This window comes from Hippichthys cyanospilos, chromosome 12 (genome assembly GCF_059441005.1).
Source record: "Hippichthys cyanospilos isolate Australia breed blue-spotted pipefish chromosome 12, RoL_Hcya_1.0, whole genome shotgun sequence".
NCBI lineage: Eukaryota > Metazoa > Chordata > Actinopteri > Syngnathiformes > Syngnathidae > Hippichthys > Hippichthys cyanospilos.
The window spans coordinates 10,925,762-10,945,285 of NC_142380.1; the positions used below are offsets into that span (position 1 = coordinate 10,925,762).

A 19,524-nucleotide genomic window follows, 5' to 3' on the forward strand; every position below is an offset into this window, starting at 1 on the left:
ACTTATCGGCTCGCCGTGGCGTCGGAAATATAAATGTGTGCCGGGGTAATTTATAAGTCTTGCCTAGGGCTTAGGTAAGAAGAGAGTCAAGACGAGACGGGAAGCTAAAAATGGTTACTGTAGGTACGGCGCTTTCGACTGAGAGTTGTACCTTATGAGTTGGTACTTTAAAGCGAGTAACAGTAAACCTCAGCTTTTGGCAAACCCAGCCGCAAGCAGCAAAAGTTTTGAGTGAGGCACCGCTTAAAATGCTTGGAATTGCCCATAACAGTGTTTCTGAACGGCTCTTTTTGATAGATTCTTGAATGACCCTTTAAACACCCAAATGTCCCATCACTAGTCACATATTCTAACGTTGGTTTCCCTCAGACTCATTATTACCTTACCTTACCACCGACTTTATCGACTCTTTTAAACTCTACTCGACAAAATCACAGTTTCCAACGAGAAATCTACCTGGATGAACTTTACCTTACTTGCCTTTTCTTGTATCTGTTGCGTTGTGGTTCCCAAAAATATTTATAATTTAATTTTTATTTAAATGAAAGCTTGTTTAGGCGGCAAGCTAATTGGTTCTAAACTAATGGTATATACGTTTTGGATTTAACTTTTGATCTGCGGGCCAGCCAAATGGGACCTCTTAGAGAAGTTTCTGATTTTCTGGGGGGGTTGTTGTCGTTCATTGTACATAAGGAAAGAGTGGGACAAAAACCCAGTCAAAATCTCGTTTTTTTTTAATGTTAGGGTTAGGGTTTAATAACTTGAGAAATGCACAAAACAAACTTTGACAAACTTCCTATTAAGCTTTACTCGGTATTTCATACTTGGAATTTCGTAGAATTTCATAGCATGAAAAATGATACCAGTTCACTGTCTTTCACATCTCGCTTCCCTGTAAAATGTACGCTTTCACCAAGTGATCCCCGGCTATTGGGCCGCGCCACTGTAATATATATATGCCATTCACATTCAATATTCTTAATCCTGCTCCAAGTCCTCACTGTGACCTCCCATCAGTGAACTTGGCCCGCGAGTTGTTGAACTATGCAGCGAGTTGCCGGTAAATGGCAAGCGTTTGCATTCCGCACGGACGGGTTTTGATGTCGAAGCGCGAGTACAGTGGTGCTGGTAATAAGATTTCACGCTCGGCGTCGGAGCCGGCGGTAGGAAATGGGCTTTTGCGTCCCGCAGGAATCTCCCGGAGCGAGCAAAGGGGAACATTTGGAAAACATATTGAAATGTAATGAATAAAAAAAAGGGTGCGAGGAAAACGCTTTCTCCCTGAAACGTCCACTGCAGTTACGGCTAATGGAGACGTGTGGGAACATGTTTTTCTTAAGATTGATAGGCAGATGGGAAAACAAAGTAGTGCATCATAACACCAAAAAGTTTCACAATCATTCCCGACCTTGACGACACGCATTCAACTTTTTTTTTTACTGCCTCCCCTCCATCACGCTCTCTCTCTCCGCCGCTTCCTCTGCACGACACCTACATTCATCTGTCTCGCAGCGGAAAAAAAGTCCAAGTGCTTTTTTTTCCATGCCTGTTGTGTTACCTCTTGACTCACTCTCCTCCTCCATGCACCCCACCCTGTGTCCTGTGTGTCTTGTCTTCTCTCCCATCAGTTCAATATTACGGAGTTCACCGAGCATGTGAGTAAGCCTCATGTGTGCTGCTGGGATTGGCGTTTTTTTTTTTTTCTCACAGGTTCCCAATCTGCAGTTTGGGGGTGTTTTTGTGTGTGTGTTTATGTGTTTGGGTTGAATGTATGATTGTGTGCATACCGTGCCTTAAAAGCAAATGATTTGCATTCTCACTTTACGCATTATGACCGCGGCGAGAGCTTTTCACCCATAGCTAAGGATAGGCACTTAGATAATGAGGAACCTGAGTTCTGGAGATCTAGTAGAAAATATTAGTTGGCATTTAAAATAGGATTCTCAAAAAATAGCTGTCTGTTTTGAACAAAACCATAGAAAACTTGAAAACACACTGTACCATTCAGACTATTCAGAATAAATACATATGAACAGTTTGGCTCTTAACGGTACAGCAGTTAGTTGGTGTTCGGACCCAACTAGTTAGTTTAGCAAGAGTTCAGGCCCAACCTGTTCACTATATGAATGAAATGGCATTAAAATTCAAATAATTGTGTCAGTATTACTTTATATACAGTTCAGCTCCAAATTGTTTTAGCACATTCAAATAATTCAGGTCCAACTTGTCTATGTCTCTGTGTCCCTCTTTCATTGAATTTTTATTTGGGCAGCAAACGTGTATTATTATTTCTGAACATATTTCGTATTTCTGAACTAAATGATATGTAACTGAAATTGCAAACGAAGGCAAACCAATCTAAAGAGTATTTGCAAGCAGACCCCCAAATATACAAATGCATTTACAATTCATTTGCTGTCTGAATGGGCTTTCATTGTGATTGAAATGGAAGCTAAATGGCTAATATTAGCATCATCTATCCTAGTAAGATCCAAACACTTTCATTTGTAATTAGGTCAGGGCCAAATAGTTTGCTTTCTGTCAATTTTAACAACAGACCAGTTAGGCAGCAAACTCGTTGGCCTCAAACTTTTATGCGTAATTCCGTCCCAAATTTTTTTATATGGTAATGTTTTTCCATTTCAATCCCACTGCCCACGCCGACAGCAAACGAGATGGGCTAGATAATCTCCGCCTCTGTTCTGCTGCTCGCCGTCAGATAGTTAACTCATTACACTTCAATTGATTCCTAAGACGACGTAGCGATGACATAACAAAACCTCATTATTAAAAGCGTCGGATGGATTTATCGCTGTCAAATTGGATTTATCATAGCCGTCACTGGCTTGGTCCTCCCTGTATTCTATATACATACTGTATATACACCTTCAAGATGCTCAATGCACGAGAGTCAGCCATTGCATCTTCCATTTGGCATGTCCTGTTTTCCTGCTGTGGGAAGACCAATTAGAAACGAGCCTGTTGTCCATCTTGGCGTTTTATCATCCGCGCGATCAGCAGCGGATTTTCATGCCGACAGCAGCTCACCGTTTCGCGTTGCTGTCACACACTACCGTTTTATGGCATGTGATTACCTCGTTTTTATCAACACATGTTAGCATCAACGTGACACCACTTACTCGTCCCATGTCAGAGAATTTATCAAGTGTTGTCACAATAACAGATCTTCAAAGATGTTGTTTTGTAAGACATCTTGAAGAAATTAATTTGCACAGGACATGTGTTTAAAGGACTTTTTGCAACAAATGTCGGTGATGATTGTATTTTGCATGTCACCAGACTATTGAAGAATAATCAATTCATACATGATTGCTTACCTTTCTGACTAATACATTTGAAGTTTTTATCATTTATTTTATACAGTTTGTATTGAAATATGTCATCAAATAGAATTTGTTGTTCAGTGAACCAAAAATACTAGTCCCAAATAATTCACAACGTTCTTGCTTCTACCACTTGATTATCTCTACACACATTTAGACCCTATTGACAAAGAACATTGATTTTGGGGGGAAAAAAAACAGTCTGCAGAGCTAATTCAACCTTGGCATTCAAAAACGTCAAAACTGATTTTGAAGTCTTTTTTTATGATTAGAATAATGGCAATTCATTCCAAAGTAAATTAAAACATGTTTAAGATACAGTTGTCGTTATACGATACCATTTCACTAATGACATGTATAGGAGAGCTTAGCCACCCGTAAAAGTTAGAAGACTTAGTCCTTCCTTTATTTTCCTTTGCTATGATAATGTACTCAAACATTTGAATAAGAAGGATACCAAAGCCTTATTTGTATATAGATACACAGAATGCCGACTTGTGTGTGCATGCATGTGCAGCAAATACTTAAAAAATGCAATTGTGTAAGTGGTGAGTATACGTATGTATGTGCTTTCGTGTGTGTGTGTTTTTTTTGTTTTGTTTTGTTTTTTGAGTGCAAAATTTGTGTTGCTCCATTATTTCACCCAAGCGTGTCCGAGTTCTTATGTCCGGCCCAATGTACACTATGGGAAGCCAGAGGAAAATTACCATTGACATTACTTCATAGGCCAGCATCCATACTTTTCCAATTTTTCAGTGGGGATGTGCTTTTTATTATGTTTCTCCAGTTATTCCATGAACCCCTTTTTCTATGCCACCTTGACCAATGCTAATGCCCTAAAGAGGTGTTGCACTACAATGTTACATTGTGCTCACACTATGTAATTCATGTGTTATGCCATGACCTCATTAAAAAATCTGTATTGCATCCAACCCGGTCAGTTAGCGCTTTACTAGTGGGTCAGTTTGTTTCTGAATTGATTATACGTAGCAAGCAATATTGCGCGTGACAGTTTTTTTCACCTCGGATTATCTCCAGTCATTCTGTTGATTTTTATTATGCAAGATGGTTGTTATTATGAATAACTAGGAAGAAGATCTAACATGACACACAGAGTACATTAAGCATGTGACTGAGTGTTTTATTGTTATTATTTATACAGTATTTCTAGTCATTTTGTCATTTGTATTGTGCAACGCCGTGGTTATTGTCAATGATTGACGAGAAGAACGTCAGCATTAATTATGAATCCTCTACATTATGCAAGCATATGCCCGGGTGACCAAGTGTGCCATCGACGTGACTGTAAATTGTTCGTTGTTGTTTATTTTTGTACAAGGTGGTAGTTATTATAAATAAGTGGAGGAGGGATCACATTAATTATAAGATAGTACAAAACATGCAAATCATTTTTGGAAGTGGATTATTTCTCATCTGTCTGTTTATTTACAATATATTGGGTAGTGTTTATTGTAAATAACTGTGAAGAGGATAAATTGAGCATGTGACAGAGCATTCCAAGGACTTTTTGGTTTTTAGTCTTCTTTATTTCAATGCTTGAGGTGGCAGGGGCGATCATACGTATTGTCTTTAATTAAAAACTTCATGAGTGTGACCCAGCATGCCCTGTCGTCTTTCTATCTGGTCTGTATAATGCCGTTTAGCAAGCTCCGTTTGAATGGCTTAGTGTGAGTACAGCCTTGAACAGCAACAAGTTGAAACAAACTCAAAGCACCAAAGTTTTGATCAGTTCAAATGATTACAATGCCTATCAGTGATTTTCAATGAGTTAAACCTCTGGTTGTCTCCCACACCGCTGGTATGAACACTGACACGTTGGTGACGTTCCCGCTCATCCGGTTGGTTGATGGGGTTTGGAGTGTGCCTTGTAAATGGACATGGGAGTTTTTCTTGACCAAGAAAGATTCCTTTTCCATCTTGTGTGCCTTTTTGGAAAATTGCAGTGTTTTTGAGGGGTGCTGTAAACAGATTTGACCAGGACCCCTAGTGGAGGATGGAGGGTGTCGAGTTGCTTTTGCGGGTAACGTCTGAAAAGGATTCTTACTGTGGTCGTTCATAATTTTGGATTCTGTAAATGTCGCCGCATTGCAGGAGGCCATCATTACTGGGCTGCAATCTGAGACCACCTACTCTATCGCTGTGGCGGCATACACTACCAGGGGAGACGGGCCTCGTTGCAAACCTAAATTGGTCACCACCACTGGAGCAGGTGAGAGTGTGTTTTTTCCATTCCATTCCATTTTTTCCATATTTTAGTAGTGTACTTGCTTACTGTAATGCCAGCAACTTCAGAAGATAGATTGCGTAATCTCTATTTTAGATGGAAAATTGTGCCACTAATTTCATTTGTATGAAATAAAAACTTAAATAAAATGAAGGCATATAATGTTTTGCAAAGGAGTCACTGTAAGACAATTTAAGGATGAGTTGCTTCATGTTCCAGTTAGCTTGTGCTAGAGCATTACTGTACCTTATCTCTTTCAGTGCCAAGTGTTATTGAAAAAGACCAACAGAATACTGTGTGCTATGTCTATGTAAATATGGGTGCTGACATATCAAAGATTGACGTCCATTCTTCAGTTAGAATTGGTAATTGCTGTGTTGGAAGTGGGAAAACACTGCCATCCAACGGTCACTGTTAGCACTGCAGTGTTCAATTGACGTATTTTAGGTAAGCATTCGTCAAGGGTGTCAGCTCTTCTCCATAAAAAAAAAGTATTTGACCAGAATTGTGTTATTTATTATTGTTATTACCACTTTAAAAGATGAGAATTCTCATCCATGGCACTGAAAGAGTTAGTTACGGCATTGTATTTATTTATTTGTGTTTTTCATCTGGATAAAGCCATTAGAAAGAGATTGTCATCTATACTAGTGGGACAGGGACATATCCCCGGCGATATACCAGGGTCCACTCAACTCTAATCTGTCTCCTGAGGGCAAACAAAAAAAGATTCAGCCACTGACTGAATGTGTGTTAATGATTCCAGTGCCCGGCAAGCCCACCATGATGATCAGTGCCACCATGGGCAACACGGCGCTCATCCAGTGGCAGCCCCCCAAAGACATGGTGGGAGAGCTGATGGGCTACCAACTACAGTACAAGCGTACCGACGACGACACTTTCACGTCGCGCGAGCTGCGCAGCACTGACGACCACTACACGGTGACGGGTCTGCACAAGGGCGCCACCTATGTCTTCCGCCTCAGCGCCCGTAACCGGGCCGGCGTGGGCGAAGCCTACACTAAAGAGATCGGCACCCCCGAGGACGTGCCGTCGGGCTTCCCGTTGAACCTGCAGGTGACGGGCCTGACCCAGTCCAGCACCCAGCTCACATGGGAGCCGCCGCTGTTGGCCGAGAGGAACGGCAAGATCGTCTACTACGTGGTGGTCTACCGGGACATCAACAGCCAGCAAAACAGCACCAATCGCACAGCTGACACACGCATGACTATCTTTGGCCTGAACCCCGACACCACCTATGATATCCGTGTGCAGGCGTATACCAGCAAGGGCGCGGGACCCTTAAGCCCCAGCATCCAGAGCAGAACCATGTCCAATGGTAAGACTAACAATGTATATCATATTTATCCTCTTCAGTATAATTCTTGTTTCCCCAAAATCATCATTTTTCAGGAGACCCCCAAAATGGCGAATTTGGTCAAGGCTTCAGTTCAGAGTCTTAAGGGCTTTTTGGCCTTAACTTTTCACCGCTCTTACAGGCAGTGCGTTTGTGGCTGTGAGTGCAAGAGCGGCGCAGAGACGTACCAGACATGAGGGAGGGGGTGGGGCGTGAGGGGATGCATGAAGGAATGACAACTTTGACTTTTACAACTTTGAAGTGCTGTGTTGTTTATTGAAGACTCTAAATTGTCTTCAATGCCATTTCAAAGACATCGACTTAATTCAAGATTATTTATTTTCATCAAATCTTTGGGTAACCTCTGGAAGACAGTGAGGTACTCTGATTGTAATTTGTCATTGGATGAGTGAGTGCCGGTGAGGAGCCACTGGAATGATGAAGAGGGATGAAAGGCTTAAATAATAGAAGCTTGATGTGTCTGTTTTTCTGCATAGTTACATTCACTCTTCATTTTCGTCAAAAAAAAGATTACGCTCACCCTCTTTATCATTTACAGCGACATTACTGTTTATTTTCTACATTTTCACCGATGTGAGAATTTAGAATTTTTGTTTTTTAATCTTTTCGAGTCAGTGGATGTTTTTTAAAAAAAAATTTAGAGACAGTTATATTTGAGGGTAGATCCACAAGGGTTAAAAAAAAAGGCAGTAACAGACCAGTTTGTGTATTGCCATGACCAGAATGGCTGAGAATCCACACAGACACTTGATGGTAAACATATATAATCTGCAAGTGACCATGGCACTGTAAACTTTCCACACATGCTATAATACGCGTTTGAAACTGTTGTTGTGGAGTGGTTAATTAAATCGTTGACTAATCTGTTTAACCTCTACTGTAAATCGTCACATTGTTCCCAAAACCATGGGGCTCTTTGAAGACAAATTGTCTTTGATGTTACTTAAAAGTTTAATTAAACACGCTTGTATTCAGCACTGTAGTCTTTGATGCTTCCCAAAAGTCAAACATACTGTAAATCATCTTTGATGTCTAGAAAAAGCGCTACGTTCTTAAAGACAAAATCATGCATTGAAGACGCGATCGTCTTTGATGTTTGCACATCACATAAACACAAATTAATGTAATATGTGTTTGATCATTCCCCAAAATGCATACATAAGGTTATTTGAGCCCTGTGTTGTCTTTTATGTTTAGCAAAACAAGCTTTAGTAAATTGAAAACCATAAACGGTCTTAAAAAAAACACGAGATTCTGGATTCACATGCACAGCTTGTGGAAGTCACGTTGCCGTCTTGCATTTTTGAACGTTGCCGCCACTCTCGTCTTTTCTAGCGTGCCTCCCTCACCCCCCCACCCCACCTCACCCCTGTGCATCGGTGTGTGTGTGTTTATTGATTTATGGCTGACTAATCTCATTACACGCTACAGTCACACCATCCTCCCTCACATACACAGTGCATCATTGTGCTCCTTATCGCAGTATGAAGTAATGCTACACATTCTTATTTGGGTGCTACACACGTGTGTCTTCCGTAATCAAGAATATTTTTATGTTGTCTAAAAAGCAAGCTGGGCCCAAGCGTGTACGGATAACTGTTTCCCCTTCTATTTGCCCACAGATTTTCCCACTTTGAACTTCGGCGTCAAAGCAGTCATGAAGACGTCTGTGCTCCTCACCTGGGATTTGCCGCCCAATTACAAGTCCCAAGTGCCTTTTAAGGTGAGCGTTCTGCAGGTCAGCGCACGAATGCAGCTATTGTTAGCAAAGGCTTTGATATCGATTTCTATTGTGCAAGGTGGTGCACATGTCGTGAAAAGCCGACAGGAGGAGCCTTCAAAATCATATACTGTAACCTGTATATTATGCGCACGCGTGCGTGACTCAGGATACCGAGAACTATTTTTTGCCTCTGTGGAATATTTCTGTTAAGTTCATTTCTTATTTACAGGGTGAAATGGTGGTCACAGTAGATGACATTGACATGCAATTTGTGCATTTGCCTATGTGCTAGAATGTGACAAGATCTATTTTTCGACTGAATGTTTTTTCTAGTTGCGCTGTTGATTCTTCCCAAGGTGACAGCTACCCTGAGAAATTGCAATAGTAATGTAACAAATATATTGCATTCACACGTGACCGTGTGCACATGCATGACCGACTGTGATGGACTGTGCGGATGACATTGAATAGTTGTGTTGATTTTTATTTTGCAAGGTAGTATTTGTCAGTATTTGTCAAAGCGTCGTATTTGTCATATTTGTCATACTGGAATCCAGCCTTTTAGTGACTGACAATTTTTGACTGACAAATGTATTTGTCAAGTATAGTTTTATGTGTCTAAGCAAGTAAGAGAGCCCTCCTCATTTTGTCTGTGCAATTCTGGTTTTTACCCCCCTTTAATGACTAAAATGTCACTGAAGATGGCATCACTGGATTGCTTTGCAGTTTAGGTCAGCATAGCTTTTGAGTAGAAGATAAAGAAGGACTAAACAAAAGGCCGTATTTATAAATCGGAGGACAGATCTCACATTTGGGAATGTATGGTATAAGCAGAATATGTGGTCATGGTAGGTAGTAACAAGTGTGTTAATGAAATTAATGAGTACACCCTGTGTTTGCGTGTATGTAAATAAATATATATATATATATATATATATATATATATATATATATATATATATATATATATATATATATATATATATATATATATATATATATTATAGACACACACACACACACACAGTTGTTCTTGTTTTTTTCTCCATGATAAACTCAACCCATGTCCTTCTGGTAATTTTTAAAATATTGAAGCGGTGGAAACAAATTATTTCTTTTGTTCACTTTTTTGCTTATGTTGTCACAGAACACAGTATTCTGTTGGTCTGACAACATGGGGGACCTTGGACTTTAAAATGCTTGATGATGGATGAATTATTTGTATAATGTGTATATTTTGCACACACATTCTTGAGTTGGTCGTATTTTTGATGCTGGATTGTGTCATTACATAATTTGGCATATCACATTTGCAACAGAGGGTGGAATTGACTATTTTTTCTTGATATACTTTGCGGATTAGACTTCTTTCTATTATGCAAGGTGACCGCTGTCATGAATAGGCTTGTGTGTTTGCCCAAGCCCCTGCCTTTAGAATTAGCGCTTTAAGCTAACTGTTTGCATCCTATTTCCAGATTCTGTACAACCAGCAGAGTGTCGAGGTTCAGGGCAACCTGAAGCGAAAGCTGATCACGCAGCTGCAGCCCGACACAGACTACTCTTTCGTGTTGACCAGTCGTGGCAACATTGCCGGCGGTCTGCAACAGCAGGTGTCCATCCGCACCGCCCCAGACCTCATCAAGACCAAGCCATTGTACAGCACCCATCAGGCGCAGGGCGGCAAGATGACCATTAACCTGCCCAAGGTGCAGACCACCACGCGTGTCAGGTAAGTGAATTGAAAGGAATATTAAACAGCTTTGATTGAAGAAAAAAAACAAAAGCAGCTTGGCGGTTTTTTGATTGTGGAAGTGTGTGTGCGAGATGGGGTGGTCTGCGCCTCTCAAAATCACAAATTTGGAAGTGCAAGAAGCAAGCCGCCTTGGCTTTCAGCGGCAGACGGCGGGAAAGCGGAAGAGGACTTTTAAAGTTGGCGACTACACAGACAGCAGTCGAGCAGCTTTACAATAATGAGCCTTCATACCCGTCTGTCTTTGTTTGTGCGAGTTGTCTTTTCTCAACATTCGCTTTGAATGAAACAAATCAATAATAACTACAAAATAAGCTACCTGGCTCACCCAAGTAATACTTAAGAAGCTGAAGTAAGGCTGGGGTTTCTAATAAGGCTTGAAATTTGACTTTCCAAGCTAGTACTCAGGTTTCAAATTAATGGTTCAAGCCGAGGTTAGGCTTGCACATTGTTCATGATGAAAATGATAAAAGAGCGATACTTTAAGATGAATTTCTTCATCGTACATAGAATAACATACCGTTGTGGTTATGGGATGGGGCGGAAAGGAGACAGGTACGAGGCAATGTGCGCATAGACACAAATGCTGAAACTAATGTTGCAGCAATGAAATGCTATGAAGTCTCAAAGCTTTATTTTTTTGACACGGCAGAATATTAATTTGTCAAAAAGCCCTAAAAGTCATCATCACTATCTGACAGGTCAAATAAGGATCAAATTATATATATAAATTTAAAGCCTGGTAAATGACATGCTATTACTTATTTTGCATTCAAATTAATGTTGTTCAAACTCAGATATGTGGAAAAAAATTGGTTGGTTTTGTTTTATGTGGTTAGAAGTTGACACCCCTAATATGGAGGTTGAGGATGAGGGAAAAAAATCCGACCTGTACTCGGAGAAATACGGCGCTCGGATAATACAGACCGAGTGGTTTTAGGTTTCTTCCCTTTTATTGTCGGAAGCTCCGAGTGCCAATATTGTCTTTAATGAAAACATGCTTCAATCAGTAAGTGTTAGCGTACGGATAGCATCAGCCATTCAGCCAACTGGTTGGTGTACCATGAGGTTGTATATCAAGGCTTTTCTTTTTTTTTTTTTTTTTTTTTTTTTGAGAAATGATCTCAAAAAAGCAAAGCAATCTGCGGTGAACATTCTCATTCACCCATCTCATTTCATTGTCGGGGCATTGAATCGATTGCAGCTGGACTGTTCTGCTTGTCTTCTATTTTTCAGGATCTTTTTGTAATAGAGATTGGAGATATCATAATGCATGGAAGATTTCTTCCCCCCAATTTATTGATTTATTCTAATTTCCAGATGCACTAAATTCCTGACTTATGGCTCTATTTGAGAGCTGGCTAATTACAGCGATTAGAGCTTACTCACATAGGGCGTCCTGTTAACCTCAGGAGTCTTGCGGGTGGCTTGATGCACCAGGCTCATCTGGCTAAGACAGTGTGTGTGTGTGTGTGCGTGTTGTGTTGCATGGTGGGCATATTAATCTGCCGATCTTCGACCTCGTTTCGACCTTCGAGTGTGCCATTGTCATATGTGTTTGTTTTTTTTTTTTGTCAGGTGGTACTACGTTGTAGTTCTGCCAGTATCCCAGTCGAGCCGGCGCTGGAAGAATCCAGATGAGATGGACCTGGAGGAGGTGAGAATCAGCCAGACTGCGGCCGATTGGCACATTCCATGGCGGATGAAAGGTCGCCATTAATTCCGACTGGGCGGGAAGTGTCCGCTTGTTACCAATTATCTTCACCGCTCTCCTGAGCTTGAGCTCGGTGGAGGTGGTCCGCTGGGGTGGCGACTAATTATTGCATGCCAGGTCTGCAGACAGTGCCCATCTGTTGTATGGAGCATAATCGGTAAACGCTGAATACACAAACACTAGCCTGCACAATAGGCATGGACACAATACTATACATTTTTCAGAAATATAATAATATATCATATAAAATTGACCAAAGTGGACAGTGAGAAAATACTGTATAAAGCATTTGTAGAGAATGGAAACCGGAGAACACATTAACGTCAGGAGTTATAATTCACTGATAAAATACAGTCAATAAATTATGACGTACAGTTAAATAAATAAATCATCTGAATATCAATGCAAAATGAATCCGTAGCATAAAAATCCAACCAGTATCCTAAATATTAGTGTATTAACCATTAAGAAGCCTAAATGCAATGAATTCCAACGTGATGATGGATAAATGCATCTGCAAAGTGCATACAATATACTGTCTAAGAATAATGATCAATCTCAATAGCAGTATCGAAAATTAAAATAAATCCCTCAACTAGTTTAAGTGATCTATACAGAAATAAAGAAAATAACTAATATGATTATATAATAGGGTTAGGGTTTAAATGTTACCTGAATGAAAATATACACAGTTTACCATATTTTTCGGACTTTAAACCACGCCGGATTATAAAACACAGGGTCCCAAGCATGAGAAAAAGTAGTGGCTTTTTTTTTCCGTATCGTATTAAAAACAAAATTACAATACAACCCCTGCCTGTCTAGATATAAAAAAAAATATACTGTGTACAAAATGTGAAACAAATAATATAATAATACCTAAATTAGGACCTTAAAGTGACACTGTGTAAGATTTAGACAGTTTTTCATTAAAAATGAAGAAATTAAATGGTTATAAGTTTCAAAAACCTTCAAATAAATGTGCTCTTCACAACCAACAGTATGTTTTAAATATAATCGTAGGTCTAGTTATCATGAAATGATATTACATAAGGGGTGACACTCCTTCGAAGGTCGCAGTGTTTGTTATAGCTACGGACAGCAGGAATAGGAGCGTTTATTGCTGCATTCACCATAATGCCCCTAAATTACACATACTACCTGTGTAATTTTTTCGCATGCGCCTGTGGGAGCTTTAGGGGCATGACGGTAAATGCAGCAATAACCGCTGATCCTGCTGTCCATAGCTAAATCTTACACAGTGTCATTTAATTATTACTACATCATAAATAAAATACATCACTCATTCGCTTGAATAAATATGCTGTATTTATGAAGAAATAACAAAATTGTTTTCAAAATCAATTGTTAAATATTGCAAATATTGTCATATAGTATTTCTCCGAGTGCCCCCGGCTGCAAGAATTCATGAATTTGATCCAAAGTGCCTCTAAAAAGTCTTGTCCTCCTTAAAACTCGCAGACATCATAGTTTTTACATCAAGTCTTCCTGACTACTTTAACATTCCTTTTAATAAAGATTTTCCCGTCCCACGAGGGGGCTGAAGCGTAACGACAGCGAGAATATTAATAGCAGCTTATTTAAATAAAGCACAAGGCTGGCAGAGAAAGAGAGGGGCCTCCTTGAGTCATTAAACAGCGAGCGGCCCATTGTCTCCACGTTGCGACATCATCATTTAATAAGGCCGCATCTGGAGCCGCGCTTGACATGAAACAAAATGCCGCCGCAGTGCTTTGCCTTATACTGCAGCTGGCTTTATTGCTAAATGGAGGCATGGTGTTCTCTGCTGAGACATTTTAGCCATTGACAGACTTTGGGCTACAGTGATACAAAACATGATCCATACATCAAACTATAAAGGGGGAATTTTAATTTCTCTAAAGGCAAAATCTGTAACAACATAAAGTAACTACTTTAAGGGGATGGATAATTAAAAATATTATTAAACATCAGATTTAATGAATACATTAATTTCACGTATAGTGTAATTGAATAAATACATTTAAGAAAATATATATGTTCAATTAAAATAATTTTTAAAAGTCAAACATTAACTACAGCTGTAGTTATTATTACAGGTCATTTTTACCATAAATCCTCAAATATATGACTCACTTTTTTTCCCAAAAAACGAAGGCCAAAAGTATGGGTGCGTCTTATAAATGGTAACTTCAAAATTTGATTTTTTTTTTCAACACCATTCAAGGACGTGTGATCTGTCAGCCACATAAGCCGAGTTTTGACGCATAGATGTGCATTTAAATATCTATTAGAAGTCATTGATTTGAAATAAACGTACTATTAGTATTATTTAGAGTAGGAGTGTCAGACACTTCTAGTTCAAGTCAAATACATTAAGCGTGATCGTCACACATTTCTTTTACTTAATTTTGAAATCAGAGGCTCGTAAAAACTGTTGCTTGTCCAGAAACTTGAAGTCATAATGAGCATTTCACAGGCAACATATAATGATGTGAGTACCTGGAGAAAACCCACACAGGCATGGGGAGAACATGAAAACTCCACACAGAAAGGCTAAAGCCGAAAATGAAGCCACGACCTCTGCACAGTGAGGCGGAAGTGCTAAGCACTCTACCGTTGCGCCACTCTAAATAAGTAGTTACAGTACTTACAAAAACTTGGACTTTTAAACAGATTTAGAAGTCGCGTTTTCATTCTTCACTGCACAAGCAAGGTTTAGCATGAAGTCACGCCCACCAATGAGTTGCACATCTTTCTATCGAGCAATTGTGTTCTTTCCGCAGCTGCTGAAATCGAGCGAAGGCCCCGCAGTGAGGCGGCGGCGTCACCTGGACTCATCCAAGCCGTACATCGCCGCCAAGCTCGCCTCGTTGCCGCCCGCCTTCACGCTGGGCGATGAGAAGCACTACCACGGCTTCTACAACAAGCCGCTGACCAGCGGGCAGGAGTACGTCTGCTTCGTGTTGGCCGTCTTGCGATCCGAAGGCACCGACAGCGCCTCCAATTACGTAAGCTGCGCCCACACGCATCTGGATTCATATCCAAAAGTTCAATTTGACATTTTTCGATGTCCACCAAGTAGCGTTACTTATTCCAATCCATAAGACACAACAGCTTTTCACACATTGAGACATTCTCTTGCCGATCCATTGACAGGTTTCGCAGACCAATGAAAATAAGCACGTCCTTGCAAGTGTGTTTCTTATGGTAATTATTAGATTTGATCAGAATCATAGAGTCAGCGAGTTCAAAATGACCAATTAGCAATCTGGTCACAATTTGTCATAATAACTTTAAAAACTTGGTAATTAACTGCATATACACGTTCACTGTTTACCAAGTATCAACCAAAATATTATTGTAATATTTATAAAATAAAACCTCTTCTCAATCCCCAAAACTGACAGCGAGGCACAGGTAAGAACATCAGTGATGTGTAGACATTCAAGAGCTAGCCAGACATGAAATAAATGCTCAGGTATAACAAAAACAACTTGAGAAACAAATAATAGATGCAAAAACATATTGTCATGAAAATACTAAACATTGTAATCATATTTTTGGGTCCATACAGTACTGCAAAACAGGAACACATGCTACAGAAAATATTCCTGTAACTCTATAAAACGAACATTTACGTGAATTTTGTCTCTAATAACATTTAGACAGTATATAATTGATCGATGACATCATTGCCCAATCAAGATTAATGATGACATTACAGCCAATCACTGATTTTGCATAAAATAGCATATATCTGCTCATCACGATTGTGCCGATCAGATCGGGATAGAGTTTGGTCATTATTATTAAAATGAAAATAAAACACGCATAAATTAAACTTTAACATTAACACCATTATTATTAGTGGGGTACATTTATATAGTTGTTTTATCTACACCATATGGCGCCCAAAGACACACGCAAAGCCTGACATTCACTCATTTTCACACACATCCTTCAATTCAAGCAGAAGTAATTTTCAAAAAGAGCTACGTGTAAAAAGAATATAGAGTATTTGTATCGAAGTCTTTGGGGGGGGTATTTTTGTTGCCAGGGCCAAACGAGGACATTTTAATGACTAGTTACGGGTTAAGCACCGACTTTTCCAATCAGCACCCTGGTGATAAATCCTTAATGCGTTGCAGTTTTGCAGAACACAACTTGTTGATGACATTTATGACAGTGTAAGTAGAAATAGTTTTTCAATTTCAGACCTAAAGCCTCCTCCTCAAGTCGCCAAATTAAAAAGGAGTCGGCCTCGCTCCCGCTCGCCACTCCTCGCGTCTGACAAACTATTTAAGTTTATCACCCATCCCCAGGCTCTAACTACGCCGCCGCTAAAGCGTGTCCAGAATAGGCGGCAATGGAGAGCCAAATCGCACTTGTTTTTATTGCCACTTAGCCTTTAATACAGCAGCCTCTAAAAGTCATTGCGGCTTGTCCCGCTAAGCCCGCCGCCCCGGCCCCAGTGCCCACCCCCATCTGGCCCCGCCGAGTCCTAGGAGATGTGGCTTTTCGCAAAGCCCCTTACAATACTTAGAAACAAGACGCGTTGGCTTTTTAAACGGACGCATCAAAAAGAGCGCCGGCGCAGAGCCCCCCTCACCCCTCTAGGCCCTCAGCGGGACGGTCAGCAGTCGACAACTCGCAGAAGAATGAGAACCAGCGATTGCTTTGGGCTCCGCTCGACTCCGCGCATGCATATTTAGTAGATACCCCCCACCCCCCAAGTGAGCAAGTGCAAATTAGCCCCTGTTGCTACGTTTTCAGTATTAGTGCTGGTGTCACAGTACATACATCCGTTTTGTGAGGTTGATTTCATATTGGGTCCATGTAAGCAAGGAGATCGAAATATTGAGATAATGCATCAAATCTCTTTATTGCAGAGATTTCCATGCCTGTTGTTCACCGTATGAGAATTTGATGTAACCAGTCCAATCAGTGTCGTAGGCCGCCTGAATGCTGTCGCCCTACGGGTTTGCCCACTTTTCGCAAATGCGAATTTGCAGTTTGTGGTTACGTCACAAACTGCACATGTGAAGAAAACCCCCTCAGAGGCCTCAAAATCGGCGCCTATTCACCTATTTCTTCCATCCATCTCCTCGCTGGCTTTTCTCCGGGTCTCTTTCACCACCGTGACGGGAGCAGAGGAGATTGATTAGCACAGTTGGAGTTAAGAGGCAGAAGAGGGCCCGGTCACAGGGGGCCCAGGGAGACTGTAAAGCAGGCCAGATTCCCTTGAAATGCTGCTTTAAATATCCCTTAGGCCCCCTCCTCGCCTCTAATCCCCGCCACAGTGAGAAGGGAAAAGAAAGGTGCGTCCGATCTTTAATGGGCAAGCCACATATGCTCAAATTGGAAAAAGATCATTTTCCAGATGAATTAACGCGGTAGAATATAAAGTCTAAAAGCCTATCCTTGTTACTTTGAACTTTTTCATCTTGTTTGTCATTGACTTAAATTGGGAGTTAATGTTGATTTCAATCTGAAATCTGAAGTCCCAAACATGAGCATGTGTAATGAACAACAAAGAGTCATGCGCTTGTCATATCTGACGCCGGACTCTTATGTTGGCTTCAGAAAACCCCTCGGTATTATGTCCCAAACCTATGCCAAACGTGCTTTTCTTTTGCCCTCCATCAACATAAACAGGAAGAAGCATGAGATGGAAGTGGCCACTGAATTGTTGGAAGTAGATTGGTCAATTTATGGTGCGTGTACCCCCATTGATGTGAGTTCTCATGTGGTTTTGTTCGCAGTTTTGCGTATGTTAAAAAATCATTTAAAAAGTAAATAATAAACACTTCTGCATCGGTATTTTGAAATTTGGCCCAGGTATTACTTGGTAATGGGTTGAAAACAAAATGATCGGTATCACCAGTCCCTTGTTTGTTAGGGTATCACCAGTCTCTAGTTTGCTGTAACATTGTCACAGCTGCATTTTAATTTTAAATAGAATTACATTAATTTTTACCTTGTTATAAGAAAAAAACAAGTGCTGACAAACATGGAATCATACTGAAAGTAATGATTGTTGTGCAAGTATAACAGTAAAAACACAAAAATGCTGGCAACCTTGGCTTTAGTTGAATTTAGTAAGAAAATACAAGACTAAAAAATGAGATTAAAGTACGGAAATGTGTTGATTTCAATGTTAAAGAGAAGGAACGGGAGTCTGACTGTGATTTTTAACAAAGCTAGAGACTAGAAGGAAAGGACGAAGGTGTGACTGAGGCTGTAGGGCAAGCGACGATACGCTTGACTCGGAAACGGGATCCTGGCCGGCTGTCCCCCTAGCCGCTCAACGCCTGTCGGACACACTCGGCTGCGTTTAATGGGATTCAATATGTGTGTCTTTCTCTGCCAACTGCCCTTAACAGTGCAGCCTCCCTTCACCTTTAATCGCTCGCTTCAATCGCCGACATTTAGCTGCAACAAGCAACATGCTTATTTGACAGCTCAACTAATGTCCTCAACACACCTCAACAGGGTTTTCGCACATGCATCAGACAGGATATTCCAATGCCTTGCTAATATCGTGATGGAGGGATGGCATAACCACACTATACTGGGTAAAAACCCATGTATAATACACATCTTTATATCTTTGCAACTAAATTAGGACAAACCTGTCATTTGTCATGGCTTATGAAAGGCACATTGCTATAAACAGAAAACAACATCCATAATTTCTAACAGTTAGAAATGTGGACTCATCAGACCATAGCACACTTTTCCACACTCAGCCAACAGCAGTTCTGGGTGTTGTTGATGACATAACTTTTGCTCTGCATGGTAGATTTTAACTTTGTTAGATGAAGGATTGTGTTTAATGGTTTTCTGAGGTGTTCCTAAGCCCAAGTGGCAACATTCTTTTTATTATCCTCTTTGGAAATGTGATTTGTGAACAAAGGCGCAATTTTGGTGATTGTCATGTGTGTTCTAATGAATTACAAAAGTTCAAACAGCCTAGTATTAGGCAAAAAAAAAAAAAAAAACAACATGAACACACTTAGGACATTTGTATGTATGTCACTATGTTTTATTAAAATATTAAATGTGAGCTTATTATGCAAGAAAGATACCACGACGCCCACCTTAAAGTTCACTCACGCGTTTGCGTGAGTCACACGGCTTGGGATTAGCGAAAGTCATTACTCATAGTGGCTCTACACTTAAGTTAATTATATCTGGAGTCGGACTGGAACTGGCATTGAAAATGAGATTATTTTTCCCCGGCAGAACAGAGGCAGAACTACAGAGCTTGTCCTCTCACTGAACCGTCAGTCCAAATCTTTGACAAAAAAAAAAAAAAAAAAAAAATCTGTGGGTTGCAGCATACTGCGTCAAAACTCACACGGAAT

The 19,524-nt window shown here is 40.3% G+C and overlaps 1 protein-coding gene across 7 annotated transcripts in view; it reads left to right on the top strand.

Annotated features, from left to right (window-relative positions):
- LOC148414816 (receptor-type tyrosine-protein phosphatase F-like) overlaps positions 1–19,524 on the top strand; it is a 197,389-nt gene that overhangs the window by 137,522 nt on the left and 40,343 nt on the right. For 5 of the 7 annotated variants that reach the window (XM_088428840.1, XM_088428841.1, XM_088428844.1 and 2 more), the window contains 6 exons: positions 5,457–5,574; positions 6,356–6,928; positions 8,590–8,690; positions 10,166–10,419; positions 12,019–12,097; positions 14,941–15,165. In XM_088428840.1, coding sequence (XP_088284966.1) covers positions 5,457–5,574; positions 6,356–6,928; positions 8,590–8,690; positions 10,166–10,419; positions 12,019–12,097; positions 14,941–15,165 — 1,350 coding nt within the window. Of the gene's footprint in view, positions 1–1,628; positions 1,656–5,456; positions 5,575–6,355; positions 6,929–8,589; positions 8,691–10,165; positions 10,420–12,018; positions 12,098–14,940; positions 15,166–19,524 lie in introns of all 7 variants that reach the window. The other 2 variants (XM_088428839.1, XM_088428843.1) reach the window with 1 other exon arrangement.